This window comes from Lingula anatina, chromosome 4, assembly GCF_051362555.1.
Source record: "Lingula anatina isolate TDL-2025a chromosome 4, LinAna3.0, whole genome shotgun sequence".
NCBI classification, from domain to species: Eukaryota; Metazoa; Brachiopoda; class Lingulata; order Lingulida; family Lingulidae; genus Lingula; species Lingula anatina.
Window position 1 is genome coordinate 12,021,069 of NC_141770.1, and position 24,319 is coordinate 12,045,387.

General features: G+C 36.8%; 1 protein-coding gene and 1 pseudogene across 10 annotated transcripts; both read right to left on the reverse strand.

Moving 5' to 3' along the window:
• Positions 1 to 2,703: 2,703 nt before the first annotated feature.
• On the reverse strand, positions 2,704 to 10,752 carry LOC147762315 (uncharacterized). 9 transcript variants are annotated; one of them, XM_087011298.1, is made up of 8 exons: positions 9,961 to 10,752; positions 9,828 to 9,879; positions 7,788 to 9,747; positions 7,195 to 7,377; positions 6,822 to 6,967; positions 5,704 to 6,520; positions 4,992 to 5,091; positions 2,704 to 4,522 (listed from the first exon to the last, which is right to left on the reverse strand). In XM_087011298.1, the coding sequence occupies exon 3, from the start codon at positions 8,245 to 8,247 to the stop codon at positions 7,852 to 7,854; it is 396 nt and encodes a 131-aa protein (XP_086867424.1). In that variant the 5' UTR covers positions 8,248 to 9,747; positions 9,828 to 9,879; positions 9,961 to 10,752; the 3' UTR covers positions 2,704 to 4,522; positions 4,992 to 5,091; positions 5,704 to 6,520; positions 6,822 to 6,967; positions 7,195 to 7,377; positions 7,788 to 7,851. The 9 variants fall into 8 exon arrangements, with proteins under 9 accessions (XP_086867424.1, XP_086867420.1, XP_086867425.1 ...); XM_087011294.1 differs by having other exon boundaries at positions 7,788 to 9,879; XM_087011299.1 differs by having other exon boundaries at positions 7,788 to 9,039; positions 9,699 to 10,752.
• A 2,226-nt stretch (positions 10,753 to 12,978) lies between these two features.
• Positions 12,979 to 21,552, reverse strand: LOC147762316 (RNA helicase MOV-10-like; annotated as a pseudogene). The gene is made up of 4 exons (XR_015333734.1): positions 21,231 to 21,552; positions 20,010 to 20,463; positions 19,039 to 19,215; positions 12,979 to 14,776 (listed from the first exon to the last, which is right to left on the reverse strand). The product of XR_015333734.1 is annotated as an RNA helicase MOV-10-like (transcript).
• Between the last annotated feature and the right edge of the window lie 2,767 nt (positions 21,553 to 24,319).

Genomic DNA, 24,319 nt, shown 5'->3' on the forward strand with positions numbered 1-24,319 from the left:
CACTGTCAATCACAATTAGGGGAGAGGCATGCGTGGTTTCCCTTCAAAAACTATTATAGCCTAACATTGATTCTTCCCTCCGAAGTAATTGTGTGATTTTTTTTCTTTTTAAACAAAAAAGTTAAGGTATGAAAACGCTGAATGTATTTCAAACGTAGGTGTATATACAATACAAATAATGAAATCTGTGTCTCACTCTCACACGACACCCCCGCGTCCAAACTGACAGGATGGTGGCGACAGCAACGCCCCCAGTCGACAATCTAAGATTGGAAGTCTATGAGCGATAGACTAATTAATGCCAAATTTCCGCATGACATCGATTTATAGACTCCCGGGAATTATTTTCCCTCAACGCTCTTTGTCGCGCTGGCGGTCAATGCAGCATTTATTTCAAAACAAGTTGACCGCAAATTAAGCACGATTTTGCACCTTCAAGTTCCGTGTCACGTTTTCATATCATGCATCTTTTATTTCTACAAGTATTCTCTGCCCAAAATGCAAAAAAAAAAAAGAGAGTTATCTTACCAGGTTGTTTAGAAAACTTCTTTTTCCTCCGACTACACGTCTTCTCTCCCGTTCACCTCCAGGTTAAAATGACCACTCAGCTTCGCTTCTAACACCACTACACGTCACTTCCGGGCACAATCAGTCTTCTCCGATTCCCTTTATTAACACACGTAGGAACTGCAAGTCTTCAAAATGGTTGAATAAGTTTAAATCAGTGAAAAGGGATCCAAAAAATATTTTTTCATTTTAATACTTATCATTCATCAGCTTTTGCATTTTCCATCTATTTTATCTCAGCTGCTTATGATAAGTGTTTAAATCATCAATTAATTCTCGTAAAATATAAATAGTTTAAGTCATGAATAATCCTTAGATATACACCCAATGCATATTTTCAAAGATGCCAGTGTGTTATTGTGATATTATACAAGTTGTTATTATTTTAACAAAAGTTAAAAGAAAATGATAAAAAAAAACACCAGACTAAGATATGGGTCCCGTGACAATCTTCCTTCTACAATTTAAGTGTGAATTACTAGTAACTATGAAAACAGGAACTCACAAACAATATTACAATCACCATTTACCGAATCTGTATTAATTATTACTTTCAACCTTAAAACATTTAAGTCAACCATGAAACAATCTATAAGAGAATTGAATTGTGTTAATGGTATGGCAACTCCTGAGAACATCTTCAGTTATAATATAATAGCAGTGTTCCAAAACCACGATGCATATTAAATACAGGCTTGCTTAAATCTTAAACGGAAAGGAAGTATTATCAAGTGTTGCACCTGCTCAGCAAAGCTGCAAATTTTATTTTGCAGCATCACAATTTCACTAGCACAAATCAGTAATAATTGTTAGTATATTTGTAACATATTTAATATTCGTCGTTTGCCTCTAATCTTCGCTAAACATTATTAAAATATTACCACACATATTTAATATAAATGTATGCATATTTGTAATAACTAAATTTTGTCATTTGCTACGGGAATGGGGGGGGGGTCTTAAAAATAAAAATTTTGGGCCGCAATTCCCACAGCAAATATGAAGGAGTACCAGTAGATAAGGCCGGTGCCATGAAACTGAGGGTCCGTGTGACAGAAAGTCCGTCCTCCATATAGTTAGGGTTAGTTTGACCTAAGTAGGTCAAAATCTAGGGCTAGGCTCACTTGTACAAATGAATGGGAAGCGGACTCTCTGTCATGGGGGACTTTCTGGTACATGTCACCGGTGATGGCACAGAAATGGGAAAATTCTTGGTTTTGTCTAGTTTTGCTTGCATTATACATTTATATAAAATCTGATTCTCAAAATAAATGCAATCGGCAAGTATTATGCTACAGGGATGGGAGTGAGGTGTTCTTAAGAATAAAAAAATTGGGCCTTAATTCCCTCAGCAAATATAAAATAGTGCCAGTAGATAAGGACAATAATGGCACAAGGATGGAAAAAATCTTGGTTTTGTCTAGTTTTGCTTGCTATATGCATTTATATAAAAAATTGGGCCTCAATTCCCACAGCAAAAAAAAAAAAAAAAAAAAAAAAAAAAAATAGTGCCAGTAGATAAGGATAACAATGGCACAGGAATGGGAAAAAACTAGTTTTTTCTCGTTTTACTTGTGTTATAGTCAAGATCATATACATTTATACACAATGTACCCCTTCGTTAACATTAAGAGGTGTTGGGTTCTTAAATCTACAGTGGGATTTATTTAAGTAAGATAGTTACTTCTCTAATTTGACTCAGGAAAGTCTAGGTAACTTAAAGGCATCGCGTATTGCGAACGGCGATATCACATAGAGGCTACAGTGTATTACATGGGGCGAGCATGGGCAAGTAATGGAATCGAGACGCTTGCGCTCGGTCGCAATGCGCGCTGCTTTCGAGTTACGGGGCCCGGGAGAGAAAAGTAACGCAGCACCACAGCTTTGTATCCAAAAACCAAAATTCAACTCATTACCTGGACATCGGCTAGTTTTATGGAAGAAATTGGAGTGACAGAAATAGTGACAGAGATTGTAAAAGTTTAAGTGAGAGGCGAAAGAGGACAATTTCTACTAATGATTAAACGAGCATACATATGCGAGTCCATTTAAATTTATTTGCAAGTCTCGCTTTTTTTTAGTGATCTGTACACGACCACTTTTTTTACAAAAAAAAAAAAAAAAAAAAAGAAAGAAAAAATTATAGAATATTTTTTATTCAACTATTATGTACAATTTTGAATATTTACAGTTGATTTAAAAAGGACTAATAATCAGTAATGAACTACGTAAACGCAATGAATTAATACATAGCAGTATTATCAAAAGTTTTAGGATTTTCCATCGTCTTCATCTAGCGTCGGAACGCACACAGTCCGATAATGCAGGTCTTGTGGTCGGAAACTGGTACCAGATGCTCTCGGGCCGTGGGGAAAAACCCGTCTAAACCCTTCGTGGGGAATGCCGGGAAAGTGCCCACGCCCGGATAATTCGGTCCTTATAACATGACGAAATCAGTTTCTGTTGGCACGGCGCTGCGTACAGTTCAACAATCGTCCCGTTTTAGACAGCATTGTGTGACGGAATAACCTTTGTGTTGACTAACTATTCTCTATATATACTATACACGAGGTGAAGCATAAAAACTTATTAAAGTAATTCTTACAGAAAAAGGCACTGAAGCCAATAAAAAACTAACAAGAGACATAACAATTAAACAGAATCATTTTGACTTTATCTTGGAGAATTAAAACCATAAAAAAAGTTAATCATTTTACAACTGCAAGCATCTTTCAAAACTTGATTATAGTTCTCTTTATGATAAAATGCAACAGATTCAAGTAATATGATTATAACTCGGGAATATCAATGATTTCAACTAAACTTTGATATATAATTCTACTTAAAATACCAGGTTTCTAAAATGTAACTTTGCACTGAAATCGCAACTACCTGCATGATACAAGTACAGAATAAAGCAAGCTTGCTTTAAAATATTTCGGATCTCACATTACACTGTATGACCGCCCATGTAAATTTCAATCTGAATTTTTTTGATCCGGAGAAAAGGTGCATATGTGATGAAGTGGATGTATTTGTCAAGTATAACACTTGAGAAAATCTGAATATTAGTAATGTGATCTCTATCTTGAGAGATGACAGCATCTCTCAAGAAGAGCAGACTGTACAAAAAATATAATGAAATATTTTCTCACACGTAAAATATTTCATTACAGATTTTGCACAATCTATCAATGTAAAATCTCTTCATGTAAAAGCGTTTACATGAAGTCAGATTTTACAAAGATGTGAGGGTTTGTTAGTAAGGTTAGTGTGCAGGTTAAGACCTTTTCAAATGCCATACTGACAAACAACTCCACATCATCAAAAGCACAAATTTGAAAAATGACCATCTCAGATTGAAACAAAACACAGACGACAACAAGTGGTGGGAATGTTTTTGTGAGCAAAAAACTATCTGCATTCAGAATGTGGATAAAGCAACTCTATATTCAAATTTATTAATATAATAATTATAGCAACTATAGAGGTAGACTTTTCCTACAGAAGCACACATCTTATTCAATTGATCTTGTATGGAATGAAGAATTATCTTGAACCTCAGTTTTCTCTTCTGTTATTGAAATAAAATGGTTCACTGCATAAGGCATAAAATACAAATGAAATTTGATGCAATTTCACCTTGACATGTTTGTGACCCATGAACCCCAAATATTCTCAGCATCCAAAAGACTGATACATTATTAGACTGTATTCCCACTACATTCAGTACTGTATATTGCCTTCATTACCATTCCACATTCTTTATATTTGTTTGCAGAACAAGCCGTGTCCTTCAACACCAAAACTCGTGGGATGTCCGAGCATCCATGAAAGTGTCCACAGGGCTCCTTGCTAACGCTGTACAGTGTTCAACATCTTGGACATTTGGTCTTGGGTCGACGTTATCTGACATCATGCAGGCGTAATTATTGGAAAACTCCCAATTCGTAGCCTACAAAAGAAATCCAACTTTTACTCAAAAGTATGAAAAGCTATATCGTAAGCTTGCAGTAACTGCAACAAAGAAAGTATATCACTGGTATTTACACACCGTTAACATTAATGAAAAGCTTGGTTCTTAAAATGATCAGAGCGTTATTTCCAAATGTACAGTGAAATATGCTTCCTTTATTGAAATATACATATTAACTTTTTAGAGTAAGTAGACAGCAGTCTTCAAAAAAATAAATTATTTCAAACATTTGACAAAAAAGTAAGAAAAGATGTTGCTATATTGAATATTGTAATGTTAGCCTACATGTTAAATTGTTGACTGTGTGCTACTTCTAATTCTACTGTTTGTTTACATAGGATATAGTTTTTGATCACTGTCAATAATAAGAAATGCCATAATACACCAATAATAATACTTAAAAAATTCAGAACCACTTTTCTTCAGTTGTTGATCCCCAAAAACTTACAAAGTTATCTGTATAAAGATCCCTCAATCCTGAAGAAGTGTTTCATCTGGAGGTTTGGTAGTTGCAATCTTCATTTTTAGAATCCACCACTTTTGGTAGCCTGCAAATTTAAATTATTACTTCAAAATGTAATAAAAGTCAACCATTTGTATATGAAATGTGTTTTTAAAGTTTCAGCAGTTTGATGGGAAATAAATATAAAAAGCACTTTTGTCACAAACTTGGAAAAAACATTCAAGCGAAATATTTTGACATGCCACTGGCGACCTTCAGACTTAATGTCACAATGGGGTATTGCACAAATTAGTTTTAACGAAGGAAAAGGAACACTAACAGCATTTAAACGACTCTACTCAAAGACAAGTATAAGTAAAGCCTGAACAATCTAGACCCAGCGGGAGGAGTGTACTAGTATTCCATCAAGTGTTTAATTTGTGAAGGATTTATATGGGAGAGACAAAGAGAAAGTTGAACGTTAGAGTTAAAGAACACGGGAAGGAATAAGAAAGGGTACCCGAAGAGGGAAAAATACACTACAGCCCAAGGTAGCCTTCTGCTACAACGAACCATCACAAAAAAACATTGATTGGGAGAGTGCCAAAATTCTACAAAAAGAAAGTGACTGGAGAACAAGAGGCGTAAAGGGAGGCATATAAACCAGGAAAATGCCTAACAATCTGAACAATATAGAGAGATGGAAATAAATACTCACTTCTACGGTGGCCTATTATTACCACAACCACAGCACTGGAGGTGGGGGTGGTAGCTGCTAGTATACAATTTCTGGACCAGTGACTACGTCCCGGAGTCACATTGGTGGTGGTGGGTGGTGGGGGCGGTAGCTCCAAGTAATCTGGACCACTGACCACGCCTCGGAGTCACATTGTTGGTGGTGGGTGGTGGGGGCGGTAGCTCCAAGTAATCTGGACCACTGACCACGCCTCGGAGTCACATTGTTGGTGGTGGGTGGTGGGGGCGGTAGCTCCAAGTAATCTGGACCAGTGACCACGCCCCGGAGTCACATTGGTGGCGGTGGGTGGTGGGGGCCGTAGCTCCAAGTAATCTGGACCAGTGACCACGCCCCGGAGTCACATTGGTGGTGGTGGGTGGTGGGGGCGGTAGCTCCAAGTAATCTGGACCAGTGACCACGCCCCGGAGTCACATTGGTGGCGGTGGGTGGTGGGGGCCGTAGCTCCAAGTAATCTGGACCAGTGACCACGCCCCGGAGTCACATTGGTGGTGGTGGGTGGTGGGGGCGGTAGCTCCAAGTAATCTAGACCAGTGACCACACCTCGGAGTCACATTGGTGGTGGTGGGTGGTGGGGGCGGTAGCTCCAGGTAATCTGGACCAGTGACCACACCTCGGAGTCACATTGGTGGTGGTGGGTGGTGGGGGCGGTAGTTCCAAGTAATCTGGACCAGTGACCACGCCCCGGAGTCACAATGGTGGTGGTGGGTGGTGGGGGCGGTAGCTCCAAGTGATCTGGACCATTGACAACGTCCTGCAGAATATTGAGACTGTTGAGGATCTGAAAGTTGACGAATGGCATGTCAAAATATTTTGTATGAATGATAAGGTTTTTCCACATCTGTGACAAATTAAAAGAGCTTTTTATCTGTGAAAAATGAGCACTGAATTTGCTAGAGTATATTGTAAATAGAAAACAAATGCCTGCACCGAGTGACAGGTCCCAAACATTCTTAAAACAATTGTCTAAGACCTTGCACAAAATGCTCAGTTTGTTGGAGTTGCACTGATAAAAGTTTTGTATTATCTATACAATGAATGACAATCTAGTTCATTTACCCTTATCCTGTCCCATAACTTACCTTGAATTCTCTCTAATCACAACTACTGAAGGGCTCTTGAAACACTATATGATATAGCTGACATGGCTTTCTCCATTTTAGCCTTGTTAACCTTGTTAAAATGGACCGTCATCAGGACAGGCGCTCGCCAATGCTATCTGCCTCAACTACAAAATAAAAAATTATAAGTCAAAAGTTTCCCTCTTTACTTCTCCCACCCAAATCCAATCTACTAACCATAAATATCTTAATCCTAGGAGTGGGTCATGGGTAAAAGACATTGCCTTCTGAATGTGAGCTGTCAAATTAATGTGGCTAACGGTTTTTAGTTTTTCAAGGTATGAAAAATCACTTAAGTGTTTTGTTTTCCCCCAAAAACATGAGTGATATGTACCTTTTAAGGCTTGATAGGTTTCCATCTCTGTGAAACGCCATATGCTTCTGATGCTCCCCCATGCAGCCCCCTAACATACAGACCATGGCAGGACTCAACCATGCACCAAGGATTGAATGTGACCTTCTTCTTGCACCTCTTTCAAAAAAGCGGGACTTTATCAGGAATTGCCCTAATTGAGTTCTGTAAATAGAAAGGAAAATTTGATTAGTTTTCAAAAATTGTATATCAAAAGCAGTCTGCAGCCAGAAAAATTGTTGGTATCGGTAGATTTCCAGAATGTGTCAATTTGGTGACATGGCTGTTAGATTTTTTCTATAAGTATGAAGAAGAGCTTTTGATTTATTTTAAATGTAGCTGTTACATCATGATTCGAGAAAAAATTTAAGGTCTTGTTAATACAAATACTAATGCAATCCAGTCTAGTCCTATTGAACTTTGTATTCGAACCTGTGAATCAAGATTCAGACATCTATATCTAGTTTTTAGGAAAGAAGGTGGACTGAATGGCCAATAGGGTGAAAAGTTTATGGCACAGACTGCTGCTGAAAAATTAATTTTAGTGTATTGTTCTCGCCAGTAACACGGGTTACCTTGCAGGTTTTTCCGCCTCAGTGAAACACCATATGCTTCAGACGCTTCTCCAATGCAGCCTCTTCAACAGACCGTGGCAGGACTCACTGGCACCAAGGGTTGAGGGATGTATCGGAAGTGTGCACGTGGCCCTCTTCTCCTTGCAGTTGCCATGAAACGTTGGACAGGACTCGCTGGACGCTTCCTAGTGCAGCCACCTCGTAGACAGACCATGGCAGGACTCGCTGGACGCTTCCCCATTGCAGCCACCTCGTAGACGGACCATGGCAGGACTCGCTGGACGCTTCCCCAGTGCAGCCACCTCGTAGACGGACCATGGCAGGACTCGCTGGACGCTTCCCCAGTGCAGCCATCTCGCAGATAGACCATGGCAGGACTCGCTGGACGCTTCCCCAGTGCAGCCACCTCGCAGACAGGCCATGACAGGACTCGCTGGACGCTTCCCCAGTGCAGCCACATCAAAGAGACAGACCATGGCAGGACTCGCTGGCACCAAGGAATGGTCAAAGTAGCTTAAGTGTAGATGTGGGACGTCTCCTTGCAGTTGTGTTCTGTCAACAGAAAGAAAAATGAATTAATGACTTTTCATACTATGTCAGCACTCTGCAGTCAGGCTTACCTTTAAGTGGTTTCCATCTCATTGAAACACCATATGACAAGACTCGCTGGACGCTTCCCCAGTGCAGCCACCTCATAGACAGACCATGGCAGGACTCGCTGGACGCTTCCCCTGTGCCGCCACCTCGTAGACAGACCATGGCAGGACTCGCTGGACGCTTCCCCTGTGCAGCCACCTCGTAGACAGGCCATGGCAGGACTCGCTGGACGCTTCCCCAGTGCAGCCACCTCGTAGACAGGCCATGGCAGGACTCGCTGGACGCTTCCCCAGTGCAGCCACCTCGTAGACAGACCATGGCAGGACTCGCTGGACGCTTCCCCAGTGAAGCCACCTCGTAGAGAGACCATGGCAGGACTCGCTGGCTCCAAGGGATAGTCGAAGTAGCTTAAGTGTAGATGTGAGGTGTCTCCTTGCAGTTGTGTCCTGTAAACAGAAATAAAAACGAGATTAGATTTCTTTCATTTCTCAAACTTCCCTTCCAAAAAGAAAAATATTACATACCTTAAGGAGTGTAGTCGAAGTCCCACAGGTGGCGCCCATCATCTTCTATGTCCTGTAAACAGAATTAAAAACGAGATTAGATTTCTTTCATTTCTCAAACTCCCCTTCCAAAAAGAAAAAAGATTACATACCTTAAGGAGTGTAGTCGAAGTCCCACAGGTGGCGCCCATCATCTTCTATGTCCTGTAAACAGAAATAAAAACGAGATTAGATTTCTTTCATTTCTCAAACTTCCCTTCCAAAAAGAAAAAAAGATTACATACCTTAAGGAGTGTAGTCGAAGTCCCACAGGTGGCGCCCATCATCTTCTATGTCCTGTAAACAGAAATAAAAACGAGATTAGATTTCTTTCATTTCTCAAACTTCCCTTCCAAAAAGAAAAAAAGATTACATACCTTAAGGAGTGTAGTCGTAGTCCCACAGGTGGCGCCCATCATCTTCTATGTCCTGTAAACAGAAATAAAAACGAGATTAGATTTCTTTCATTTCTCAACCCCCCCTTCCAAAAAGAAAAAGATTACATACCTTAAGGAGTGTAGTCGAAGTCCCACAGGTGGCGCCCATCATCTTCTATGTCCTGTAAACAGAAATAAAAACGAGATTAGATTTCTTTCATTTCTCAAACTCCCCTTCCAAAAAGAAAAATAGATTACATACCTTAAGGAGTGTAGTCGAAGTCCCACAGGTGGCGCCCATCATCTTCTATGTCCTGTAAACAGAAATAAAAACGAGATTAGATTTCTTTCATTTCTCAAACCCCCCCTTCCAAAAAGAAAAAAAGATTACATACCTTAAGGAGTGTAGTCGAAGTCCCACAGGTGGCGCCCATCATCTATGTCCTGTAAACAGAAATAAAAACGAGATTAGATTTCTTTCATTTCTCAAACTCCCCTTCCAAAAAGAAAAATAGATTACATACCTTAAGGAGTGTAGTCGAAGTCCCACAGGTGGCGCCCATCATCTTCTATGTCCTGTAAACAGAAATAAAAACGAGATTAGATTTCTTTCATTTCTCAAACCCCCCCTTCCAAAAAGAAAAAAAGATTACATACCTTAAGGAGTGTAGTCGAAGTCCCACAGGTGGCGCCCATCATCTATGTCCTGTAAACAGAAATAAAAACGAGATTAGATTTCTTTCATTTTTCAAACTCCCCTTCCAAAAAGAAAAATAGATTACATACCTTAAGGAGTGTAGTCGAAGTCCCACAGGTGGCGCCCATCATCTTCTTTGTCCTGTAAACAGAAATAAAAACGAGATTAGATTTCTTTCATTTCTCAAACCCCCCCTTCCAAAAAGAAAAAAAGATTACATACCTTAAGGAGTGTAGTCGAAGTCCCACAGGTGGCGCCCACCAGTTTGCAGACTGCTTCCTGGACCTGTAATAAAAAGAAACCTGGAAAGCATGGGAATATGCAATGACACTACGACTCCAGCCCACGACAGCAAAAAGGTGAAGTATCCTGCGAAGATGAGAAGATGACCGAGCGACGATTCCTCGTGGGGAGAAGCGAAGATTTTAGCTGGCCAGCTAAGAGAAACGCCGAATCCACCGTCTAGACGTCTGCGTGTGCAGGGAACAATATGTCGAAGAGCGATGCGTTGACGTAGGATGAGTAGAAGATTCGGAGAAATGAGAGTCGACTCCCGTGTTCTTTGTGCTTGATACAGGGCGCAGCACATGGCATCCGTCCTGTTGCTCTAGATCTGTCCGCTGTTGAGTGAACGCACTTTTAAAATTTTGCGCTTTTATACCTTTGTTGACGTATAGTCACATGATGGCGTTCTTGTTGTCACCAATGGTCAACTTGTTCAAAGGGGATGGCCTTTGATAGTGATGCGCAAAGTTGGTAGTAATATCTTATCAACATATACATTTTCTTTTATATTTTATATTTTGATTATTCTGCCTGTCAGTTTGTTTATAATAAGAGAAATAAGTTCTAAGCAATGTCTGTGAAATGTGCAGGCAAATTTGATGAAAATTTCTGAGCAACATACCTTCTCCCTAAAATTTTTATAGGTACGATGTCCGTTAAGCTGGTAGCTGTGAACTTCTCGCAGGCTACTTTAGTGTGCGTGTATTTGAACACTGATCCAAAATGTGGATAATGTAATTTGGCGTAGGGTGACTGCATTTTTGAGGCAGCCTGAGGGAGTATGGTTGTTCTGATTGTAGTGAATTGTAGAGAGACAATTGGAAGTACACTGGACTTAGCATGTTCAGTCACCCAAGTACTCTGAAACACATTTTGTAATCAGCTGACTTGTTATTCTGAAAAATGAAAAAACAAATTATATTGATTTACAAAACTGGAAGATAGAAGCAGTGGATCATATTACTTATGCCAGGCAGAAGAAACGACTGAATGTATATTTTTATATTCAAAACGTCTACTGATTTAGGTAATAATTAATAGCCTGGAAGATAGCAGCAGTGGATCATATTACTAATGCAAGGCAGAAGAAACGAGTGAATGTATATTTTTATATTCAAAACGTCTACTGATTTAGGTAATAATTAATAGCCTGGAAGATAGCAGCAGTGGATCATATTACTAATGCAAGGCAGAAGAAACGAGTGAATGTATATGTCTATATTCAAAACGTCTACTGATTTAGGTAATAATTAACAACTGACGTCTCCCTTCATGGCGTCGGGTTATCAGTACTCCCACACCAGTAACATGAGTTATGAGTTGAGCAGAAACAGAAAAAGATTTTTTATAAAGATAATGCAAGTATATGTGTAGGCCCATTTATCTTTTTTTATATTACTAAACGTAAGAATTGTTTGTCCAAGTGAAACTTTACTTACATCAGCCTAGCAACTAAATCTGACGTTTAAACGTCTCCGAAAATAACTAGAATTTTTTGAATAACACAATAATGCGGCCACCTTCGAGGTGTCGCCCGGTTTTTAAAAATTGAAAAAAGAAACTTTTCGGGGAGTCTTTTGTCGCGGGTCATTATTTTCAGTTGTTTGATGTTTTTTTGTAATATTTTAGCCATTGATAGAATCTATAATTCAGTTACATCCACGATTAGCTAGACAAAATGGTGACAGGGAAAAGTCAAATTTTTTAAACGGCAAAAACTGCATTCTCTTAGAAAGCAATTAGCAAACATTCATTACCAGGCACTGTGAAAAATTCAACCGAAGTTGAAGACAAAATGTGTCAAAAATAAACGTGCATGTCGTAATACCTATTTAAAGCAGTCTTATTTTTGTTAGTATTAAAAACGTGTAAATATTATCCACATAGGATATTTTAAAAGCCTTCGATATTTAAAATATTTAAACTTCCCATACTTTGAGGCATGCATGAGTCGGAAAATGTTTGCATAATTACATAAAAAACTAGAATTATCTCTTTATGTGACCACAGTTTACTCATGTGCCTTACATCATTCCCTTAAACCCTTTCCCAATATCGATTTCAGATATTTTTGACACATTTTGTCTTCATCTGAATCACGTGAACGTTATCAAGTGTCATAAGGCGTACATTACGAAAATATTTAGGTCTTGGAACGTGATTTGATGACTTTTTTAAATGCATATATATACAATTATAAATTTATAATTAAGTTATTTAATATCAAATTATAAGTTCTGACCTAGTTTTAAAATTTATTTTAGGAGGGGTAAAAAACCCCAACCCCATGTAATATATATTGGATACATCCGTAGGCTTATGTCCTTAGAACTAGGCGTACAAAATGTGTCTTCTAGCTAAAGTTATTATTATGGTGTATGTGTAATTTAAAAAAAACTACGTAAGAGTGACAATAGGTCATGTGTTTCGAATGCACCCCCACTCTCCGATCAGACATTACTTTTGTATAATTCACAGTCCATCTTCGTTGTAGTTTGTGACTTTACGTCATTTCTTAGTGAAGCGGTGTTGTCCTCAATTTACCTTAAATGTCCAAATTACTAAGAAGAAACCACTTGCAAGAATTATAAGGCTTTTTATACTGCTAGGTCTATAGACGTGATACACACGATATCTTGCAATCCCACAAAATCTGTTTCTTAAAATTTTGGTTCCACCACAAAGCTTAGCACTATCATTCTTTTTTGCTTTATTGATATATTTTCAGTACATAAATAACCATTGTCTGTTGCCCAATTTTGCACAAAATTAAGATAATCCCCAAAACCTCATTAATTGTGTTTCCTCCATCCCAAAAAATATTAAAAATTTCTCCTCATAATTTAGTAGTGCACTGGCATCTACACAGTACATAAATGTATCATTATAATAACATCTTGTTCTTACTGATAACATAATTAGCTTAATTCCATAACAATTCTAAAATGTTAATAACAATGAAAATTCAAAGTAGATGGCAAGATTCTTATTGTGCTGATAAAGATAAAATATGTAAATTCAATACTGATTAGGTACTGTATACTGGCTCATTGAAAAAAGGGAACCGTTTCACAAAAAAATTAAGCTTAGACTGCTAAATCTGGATAGCCAACTATACAAAGTCAACTTTGCGATATTGTCTTACAACTACAATTTTTTAAGAATGATTGGTCCACAGTTGATGAGTAGAATATACATAAATGGGCTACTGACACCACTGCAAGTAAAAGACTTGCCAAGACAATCAAAATGTAAATCAAAGGAAAGTGAAAAGAAAGTAAAAAGACTGGAAAAAATGAGGCAAAATTGATACATGTAACTTGGTTAATGAGCGAACAATACTCTAGTTTTGATTAAATCAGAACTTTTCTTGCACCTTTTCTTGGGGAATAGGGGATTGGTGTAGTGAAAGCCCAACCTTAACCTTTGGATGCTATTCTCATTAAACATATGCATAAAAGACAAAATTTAGACCACAAATAGATTCATGCAATCTACCAACCTTTTTTACAGTGAGTCATTGCAACTTATCAGTTATTTCTGGCCTAGGCTATCTGTAAGATTCTTACAACTGTGAAGTGCAACTTAGCCAGCTAAGTCTTTATAGGCTCAGATTTTAGACTACAAACCAGCTTCAAACATTTAGTAAAGCAAGTGCAAGGAATAGTTAGTTTGAAGGCTCTGCCTCCCCATAGGGTGAGAACAAACACAGTCACACTGTATAATACATTACAGAAAACATTGGTTAAAAATATACTCTGGAATTTTACATTTTCACTAGTATAGAATCAATTTGATTTCTAAAACTGATTTATTATAAAAATATTCCTGTCAATTTAAAACTTTGTCATAAAGCATATCTGAAATACACTGATAAAATGTTATTAAAAATATTAAAATTTGATATTCACAGATAAAATAGGCTCAAGTCAAAATGATTAAGACAATTATTGAAGCATTATTCAAACCCCAATTTTGATTATTTTCATACATTTAGTGATTCACAAGTTCTTTAACAGAGTTGTACCTAATCTGACTACATGATATCTATCAAAATCTCTCTAAAATCAAGTGACAAAAAATGCCCACAGTTTCAAGCACCATAAAATATGGCTTAAGTAAGTAATATCCTCAATTGTTTCATAATAAACGTCATGTCACTTGAATGTACCATTCTCCAGAAAGATGAACTTTCAAGGTTTGATAAGTCTGCGTTTACAGGTAGATGTCATAGTTTAATATATATGAGGCAGCTTTATATCGTGGTCAACAATATTATATTATATCAGTTTCTCTAGCCTCCATGTCTTATTCGTCATAATATTTTGATTTTCAAATTCAGGGTCCCCTAGTAAAAGATCTTGCATTTCCTCTTGATCACAGAAGAATCTGAGTTGAGAATACAGTTGAGAATACAGAGTTAAAATTAGGCCTCTCCTCTCCACTTGGGGTCCTCTTGCAACTGAACCTGGCTGACATCCATGGTTACATCTTGAAAAATAATATATTCCCAAAAAAGTTTAAATGGTGCAGTAATAATAATAATAATAATAATAATAATTAAAATCAATAAATCTTGGACACATTACTTGTCGTATGTCTGAATAACATGACAGACAAGAAGAAAATAGTTGCTCTTGAAAATGGACTTTAAGTAATGAAAATGCAAGATGACAGCTAGTAGATAGTACATGTGCATGCAATTTATTTGAAATTCTGACTTTTCAGTCCTAATGATTTAGATTATTTATAGCCAATAATCTGAGAAAATAAAATATTCAACAGAGAAATTGATTGCAATAAATCCTGCTCGTACCTGACTGCTTAATATTCACTGCAGCAAACCTCTCTACGACATCGTCGAGCTGATCAGTAGGGTCATTGTAATCACATCCTGTGTACGCTTTTTTCTCGAGGCAGTACTTAAGGAAACTACACCAAAGAGAAGTTGAAAATAAAGAAAGAATTGCCTACTTTCTTTTGTCTTTCTGTATGGACTTTCATTCACAATAAAAGAAAGAATTGCCTAGTAGACACTATTTTGTCTGTCAGTTTGGAGTTTAATTTACATGTTTTTTAACTTTCCTTTTTTTTCTATTTTTTTTTTTTCATTTAACAGTCTGTCTGAACTAAAACATGATAGCTTTCTCTTTTTAATCTTTCTATCCTCTGTTTTTTTGTCAGTCTGTCCGAACAAACATTAAAAATTTAATTTATGAACTTTATTAAATCCTTAACATTTCTTTTTTTGTTGGTTTGTCTGTCTGTCTGAACAAGAGTTCTTAGAAACAATGAGATTAAATAAAGATTAAATAAAGGAAAAAAATTTTGAACCTAACATGGCTGATTTGTGTTTGGTTTGAAAAAGTCTTATAATTTGATTGAACTTTTTTTGCTTACTGATCAAATAAATTAAAATAATTCACTTCACCTGTTCCAATGTTCATCTTGCGAAAGAAGAAACGGATTCCCTACAACAATCAATAGGGCCTTTGCTCTTGTGATCGACACATTAAAGGGTTTGCTTCATGCCGTCAGAATGGCCTGAACGGAACATATTCTTCAGAAAACATGCCCAACTAACGATATCTTAACCCAAATACACAAATTAAAAGCTCATTTTGTAAATTTTTGGCTTTAAAAAACGTCCTATTTGCTCGGCCTGGGAGTTAATGAGCTACGTGGTCACGTGGTCCAATGACGACAATCGAGCCACTGGAGAACAGAGCGTGCTTAGCTGTCAAACTGAGCTGCATTGTCTACCTGTAAGATGACTTCTCTATCTGGCTTCTGATAAAAGTTTATACTCATTCAAATCTCTTACCCGAGGGGTCTAAATCCTCGTGAAGCTGTGTAAAACCATTTCCCGTCTAGTCATTTCTTTAACAAGCATTTCATTATGGTTATCCCAAGTTGTATAAAACACTGCATTTGAATGAGTTAAGGGAAATGTTGATTATTGCATATGAGGTCCATGTTATTTGTGAAATTCAATTTATTTTATTAAACCGCTGACACTCCGTCTTGCATACTTTTATTAAACTGAGGTAAACAATGCCCGTTACCTTGACAAGTCCTATCTTAATCATCCATCTAACTGGAACTTCCTTTACCTCTTAATTAGAGGGTTAAATGGCATTCAATTTGTCTTGCTTGTATCGAACGCACTCTCTATCTAAGCTTTACTCCAGTTATCTCAGGTAAAAATCTACCTGTGCGTTAGTTACAAAGCGCAGCTCCCGTAGACCTGGGGGTACTAGATAAAATCTGAACACCAGGTTTATCGAGGAGCTAGAGAAAGAAAGGAAGAATTTTTCCTGCACAACTTCATAGGAATTTTAACACGGACTTGATCCAGCTTAGACCTCCAAACTAATAGGGTGACATGGGCAATTTTCACAAACAAATCATAAAACTATATTTCAGTTAACCGCCTTTAAAATAAATATACCGTTCTGGGTAAATTAAAATAGTTATTAAATCGCAAGAATATTTTTGACTTAAATGATGATTTTATTATTAATGGAAATTAAGCTACTATATGAGGTACATTTGCTGTGATTACGGTACGCTGTCCTTCATGTTTTGCGTAAGTCTACATTTTGCTGTATCTGCTTGTAATCTTTTTAAATATGTGCGTACAATTTTTGCAGGTCTGGTTACCCCCCTGTTATGTGATGAGAGTATTAATTTGGCAATTAGTTCCTTAGCTTATTTGAATAGAATTGCAGTGTAAAATTTTCAACAAGATGTTGGCGAAATAGCCCATTACTCTTTGTAGGTATTTCCCCCGTCAAAGTTTGTCTAAAATTATCTTTCAATCTTTACTCTTTCAAAGACAGTATAAAGTTACCTGACATATTTTCGTGTAAACTTAATGACAAGCCAAGTGTCTCCAGTTCATTCCGTACTCAATTTTACCCAAGCAAATTTTTTTCTTGAGTAGATCTTTATAATAGCACGGTGTTATAAGCTTACAAATTTGCAAAAAAAAAAAAAAAAAAAAAAATGCGTACTGACGCAGAATTTGCGTTTCAAGTTATAAAATGATCAATCTTTTAAATTATTTAATATTTCAGATGAAATAATCTTCAGAAACAAATCCTCAAAGCATAAACGAATTAGGATAACGAACCATTTTATTATAGCAGTTCCCATTTTTCTTTAATATAACGCTCTTTTTCCTGTTTTTCCTCAACACGTTTTCTTCCACGGAAGCTTCAAGATACCCTGAGAGCAATTTCTTTTATTAATGTTCGCGACCGTGTTTGAACTTAATTGTTTAAGTATTGATATTTAACGTCATTTACAAATACCAATAAAATTACCCCATGAAATAAATGAGATATATTGAAAAATATGAAAGCCCACCAAGACGAGTTTCATACCTGTTATTACCTGGCTTGGGAATTGCAGCGGTGCATAATTAACAGGTTTGTTGTAAACGAGCTTTTGGTCAACTACAATGCATTTAAAATGCATCAGCAATCAGTAAGTTTGCCAACTGATGACAGTTAATCTGAAAGACTACCAGCTCTTGATATGATCTAAACCACCTGAGGTGACCATGATCTAGAGCATCGCAACTATTGTCACCGAAGTTAGTAAGTAAGTCACGGAAGACCGTCACAGACAAAGAAAGATTGTCAACGAGAGCTGCAATTTTGCTGAATCCCACGGCAACACACCGAGGCATAACGAAAATTCCTCAACTCCGTTCTACACAACTTTCCTTAACTTCTCCGTCTGTATGCAACATGCAGCTCAGAGTCTCATAGACCTTTATCGTGATTGTCGTCACAGTACCACGTGACCCAGATCTGTTGCTTCATTTTTGCATATTGAGGTGAGGTTTACTAAAACGCTTTTTTTTCTACTAATAGATTGTTTTTATAATTTTTAAATGGCGGGGATCGATTAAAACATACTTCTAGTGTATAGATTGAGTGCTGTATCTTCAAAATTCGAGAAATGGATTTTTACATGAACATTGTCCTTTAAACCTCTGAAAAAAAATTAATCCCACATGTAACTGTATGTGCGGGTGAACACTGAAGACAGTATAGTCTGAGACTAACTGTTCATATCTCTTCTGTGAATTCCGCATCACATGGCATAGTCTCTGCAGTGCCATAGTGGAAAGAAATGGTGATGAAAATAGTATGGACTATAGCTGTTTAAATAACCTTACATTTCAAAATATGTGTGTGCACATCCACATGTACAAAGTCTTATGAATTATGTTCACGCATGTACACATGCCACAGCAAAATCATGGTAATGACACTTATCTTTTCAATGGGCAAAAATTATCAAACTTTCTAATGTATACCTTTATAAACACATAAAGTATATAGTATTAGTGGTACTCTTACTGCACAGATTAGAACTATAGAGTAGCTTACTTTTTTATTCTGTTGTGACCATCCAATAGGAATTGGGTAGGAGTATCAAAATTTTAAAAATTATTGGCCTAAAAAATACCGCATCTGTAAAATTCACGATTTCCCCCCCACTGAAAAAAATCAAGTTATTACCATATGCTTAGGTGGCACTAGCAATTTTTTCTAAAGCCAAATTACTACTTTTTCATCACTTTTTTCTCCAAAATGGTTTAAATTTGACTAAAATAAGTCAAATCAACCCTATTTTGTTTAGCCAATTGAAGTCAGTTTTAGCATTTGGCTTTATTGGGCAGTGTTAACTCTACCCCAGTTTGTGTGTCCACATGCATAAGTGTACAAATGACTGACCTTTGGGTTCTTTAAAAAGCCCAGCTTGAACTCTGCGTCCAGAGCCAGGTAATCGGGGTTACTCCTCACGGTGGACACCATGATGACCCATCTCTCCTGACCCTGAAATTCCTCCACACTGCCCACCTCTATGTCCCGAAAGTTTTTCTTGAACAGCAGTTGCCTCAGTTTTTGAACCTGTGGAGAGAATAAAAAGGGATGTCTGTGCATTTACAGGCCCGTAACCAGCAATTTCGAAAGGGGGGTTCTTTTTCTGAAAAAGTGGACCTTTTTCCATAAAAACTTCATGTACCTAGATCAAATTTTACCCACAGTGGACCTTTTCCCAGCAAAAGTGGCAGTTCTTTAAAAACCCCGAACCCCCCCTGGCTACGCGCCTGATTTAATACTCATCCGTTACATTCAGCATTTACTTTATCTTTATCTTATTTTACTAGTAGTTAGCCATAACTCTGAACAGGCTGCATATTGTTAGTACATTACATTATAACCAAGCTCAGGTGGATTAGTAATTGAATTTGCCATGTGAGATGGGAGTGAGCAAATTCACCACAATTTTAATTTTAATTTTTAAAATTTTTCTTTTTACTTTATCACATGTACACTTCTGTAGTTAAAGTAGGACTTTTCATAAGCCTAACAGTACCATATCTATAACATACTATTAACTCAGATGTATTGTGGCTGTACTTTAAGGTAAATGGAATGTTGGACCTTTAAAGAATGTTGACTACTGGCTCTTTAGAGCTACGCCACATTCTTAGAATCTATTGCCCTAACTCAGCAAAAAGGCCCAGTTAATAATTGTAAACAAATTTGCAAAGTTTTACTAGGCAGCTTCAATTAATTGGCATTTGGTGTGAAGCCCGATTTGATATTGCAAACTGTTGTTAGTAACTTGAAAAGGGAGAGGGACTGGGGAGGGGTTGCCTGTATTCATCATGGAATAAGCTCTGTCATATTTCCCTCACTTGTTTTCTGTAGGGGGAAATAATTCCAATTTCATTCTGCAAGACTCGGATGCCTCTGGCCTCCAGTAGCTTCTCCACATATCCCAACACAATAGTTGCTTCTTCTGGATTGAAGAATGATGGACTCCTTTCCTCCCTCATGTCCTCCCCAACCACTCCATGGAATACAAAGGGACACCCCATTTTTGGTAAACCTTCCCAGTTGCAGAGGGACTCCCTGGCAAGTCGGTCAGCACAGGCTTCTAGCTCGTTGTCGTAGAACTGTTCGTTGGAAGCTTGAGGATAGCAGGATGTGATCTGTAGTTTTTGAGGAGTTTTGTAAGGAGGAATGGGTTGTAATGGCCTTGACGTTGGTACAGTACATCTTGATCGTTGTCATCTGAGCCAGGACTCGAACCACCCCTCTTCTTGTACACATCACAGTAGGTCATGTATCTTTCTAAGAGTGAGAGTCCTGTAAGACATTAAAATGATGAGACATTTCATATACATGTATAAATATATAAATGAAGTTATTCTTTATCAAAGAAACTATATAACTATGAGGTTCAAAAGGTTTTAATTTCACCATTATATGTACAAAAGAGATGAAAGAGACATTTTGTCAATGCTTAAGTACAAAATCTCTACTACCACATGTAAAAGTATTTCAGTGTTTGCAATTTTACCAGAGCTTATAGAACTACCAAAAAAACTGATCCTTGTCAAAACCTAGTCCTAGAGAAAGAAAGACTTTCTTTTGTCAAATTTAAAATTATTGAAGGAATAATTCTGGGCACATCCATAGCAGTAAAAATGTTTCATTAATTGCATTACCTTTTATTTTACTTAAATCTTAGAAGCAGAAATCACTGGTCAATAAAAAGCTTTTAGAATAAGTCCTACATGTATATGATTTTACCAGACTCTCAAACACCTTTGTAAATATTATAGTTAATCATAGTACTTTTGTCCACAATTTTCAACTTCACTTTTCTTTTAGTCATAGTCTTATTTCATTTTTATTTAAGCCCGAGGTAGTAATGTAACTTCCCCTTTTAATGCATTTCATAACACATACACTCACACACATTGGCAGATTAAAACTTTACTATTACTCATATTATCATTTTTATTATAATGGCTGTTGGGGGCATATTATTATAATTAAATATATTAAAAACTATTATAATTATAATTATATATATTAAAAACTTATTTGCAATATAAAACAAAATTTACCTGCATAATTATCACTGCTTCCTTATTATTAATCCAGCAGAGAGCTTAACCTTTGGGAGTTTACAGGGAAATATCAACAAGTGTGCTTTATGTAATCTCATTTAATGGCCTATTAATTAGGCAAATGACTTTATAACTTTATAACTTAGCCTAGTGAGTCCCAAGGGAAATTTACAGACTGACCCTCTCAAAGGTCTTCAGGCCCATAAGTCACACCCTTAAGAAATGCACAAAACAATAATGCACAAAATAGGAGACTATCAATTCTGATACAATAATACATTATGTTTAACTGCACAGTCAACATCAAATGTTTTAAAATTTTGCACAACAGGTAACACCGACGAAAGTAAAAGCATAAGGCTTCAGGCCCATCAGAGTTCAAGTTTATATTTAGAAAGTGCCAAAATAAGAAAAATGAAAATTTCACAAAAAATGCATAAATTTAATAAAAGTGATAATATAATAGAGCTGGTTTTCTAATATGAGCTGTATGTCAATCCTAAGAATCATTCTTGTAAGACTAGTTGAAAAATTAGAAAGTAACAGTTTTCTTTCTATAACGTTAATGGTGGCAGTGTACAAAAGAGGTTTTTTGTCAATTTTGATGCAACATTACATAATGATTAACTGTATAAATACCACCAATTTTTAAATATCTACTATTAAAAACTGAATGGTTTACATCTGAACTCAGCGAAGAAAGGAAAAAGATCAGGAACGTCAGTGGTGCAACTCAAAATTGGAAATACACCGGGAATTATTCAAAACTGCCAGAGCTAACTATCACACCCTGCTTGAAAAGCAAAAAAGTGTACACCATCGGACCTGTATTGAAGGTGCTGATCAAAGGGAACTCTTTAGGATTGTGGACAAGATTTCAGAATCTAAGTCAAGCCAGCTAAGTGTGCTTCCTGACATGGAAATGTCAACACTTCCTCAAGTTTTTGCAGATTTCTTCACAAACCGGATCAAGGATATTCGTAAGGACTTAACTCAAAATGCTACCACAGGATCCTCAGAATCAGATCCATTACCAAGTGAATTTCAAGACAGGTGTGCCAGTCAGGGTGGTGGGGCCCAACTGAGCAATTTCCTACCGGTCTCAGAGAAGGATATTATCTCTGTTATAAAGGGGATGAATTCTAAGTTTTGTGCTCTGGATCCCATGCCAACATATATAGTGAAAGAGTGTATTAGTGTGTTATCTCCAGTTCTCTTGAGATTAGTAAATCTGTCTTTCTCAACAGGTATCTTTCCATCAAACTGCAAAACTGCAATTGTTAGACCATTACTTAAAAAGCAAGGGCTGTGTAAAAATGTCCTGAAAAACTATAGACCAATATCAAATCTACCCTTTTTAGGTAAATTTCTTGAAAAAATGGCATGTTCCCAACTAAGCAGCTATCTATCTGAAAATAAACTCTTTGGGAAATTCCAGTCTGCCTATAGAGAAGGCCACAGCACTGAGACAGCTCTACTTCGAGTCCACAACGACATAATGCTTGCCCTAGATAAACAAAGAGATGTCATTTTAGTTCTTCTAGACCTTTCAGCGGCTTTCGATACCATAGATCATAATATTCTTCTTCACAGGTTGCAGCATCGTTTTAGAGTGAATGGACTTGCACTTAGTTGGTTTACCTCTTACCTGAAAAACAGAACACAAAGGGTTTCAATAGAGTCGGTTTTATCTCAGCCAGTTAACTTGGAGTACGGTGTCCCACAAGGGTCTGTGTTAGGTCCGATCCTATTCTCATTATACATGTTACCTGTAGAAGATATCATACAAAAGCATGGTCTGAACACTGTTATTTTTGCAGATGACACACAAGTATATATTACATGCAAGAGCAGCCAGTCTGCAACAATCACTTCTATGGAGACTTGTCTTGCAGAGATTCGAGAATGGATGAAAGTGAACATGTTGGCTTTAAATGATAGTAAGACTGAGTTGATATGGTTTTCATCAAGGTTCAAGGCAAATAGAAAAAATGTAGCAAATGCCAACATTTGCATAGGAGATGTTCTTATAAAACCATCTAGTTCTGTAAAAAATCTGGGAGTTACCCTCGATGAAAATGGCACTATGGGCAAGCGTGTATCTGAAGTGTGTAAATCAGCATCTTATGCACTATGGCGCATTGGAAAAATAAGGAAAGTGTTAGATAACAAAACCACTGAAAAATTAGTACATGCATTTATATCATCAAGATTAGATTACTGCAATAGTCTCCTCTTTGGTATTTGTGACTATCAGATTAAAAAGTTACAAGTTATTCAAAACTCAGCTGCAAGACTGGTTTGTCAAATTAAGTACAATAGTACACACCATATCACTCCCATTCTGAAAGAATTACACTGGCTGCCTGTGAAGCAGAGGATTGATTTTAAAGTACTCTGTATTATTTTTAAGGCGATCCATTCACAAGGACCATTATATTTATCTGATCTTATCTGTTTTAACTTACCACGGCGGTCCACACGTTTTAATACTGAGAATGATTTTATTTTAAAACATTCTGTTTTAGAGAAGGGGTGCCTAAAAAGTTATGGAGATCGTGCTTTTATAATCTACGCCCCAAAAGTGTGGAATGGTCTACCAAATTTTATTAGGAAAACAGAAGACTTTGACAATTTTAAATCTCTTTTAAAGACCCACTTTTTTAGTTCTGTCTATATCTCTTAGATTTTATTTTAATATATATATGTTTTTTTTTTTTTTTTTTTTTTTTTTTTTAATAAGATTGATTTTTAGTAGTGTAAATTTTAAATGGTTTCCAATGAGAGTTTATGATTAAAATATTGTAGTCATTTTAATGATTTTAGTATATTAGCCATTATTGTAAGGCGCCTTGAGATAGAATGTAAGGCACCATATAAGAAACTTATTATTATTATTAATATTATTAAAAACATGGACATTAAAAAAAGGTGATTACCACTGGGCTTCATGCCCAAGGGAGCTCTTAGTCCCACATTGAAAATTCCAGTATGTGAAAGATAAAAATTTTCACAAAAAACCTCTATAACTTCCAGAAAATTAACAAATGAGACAGATTTTCCAACTGAAGCTGTATTTCAGTCCT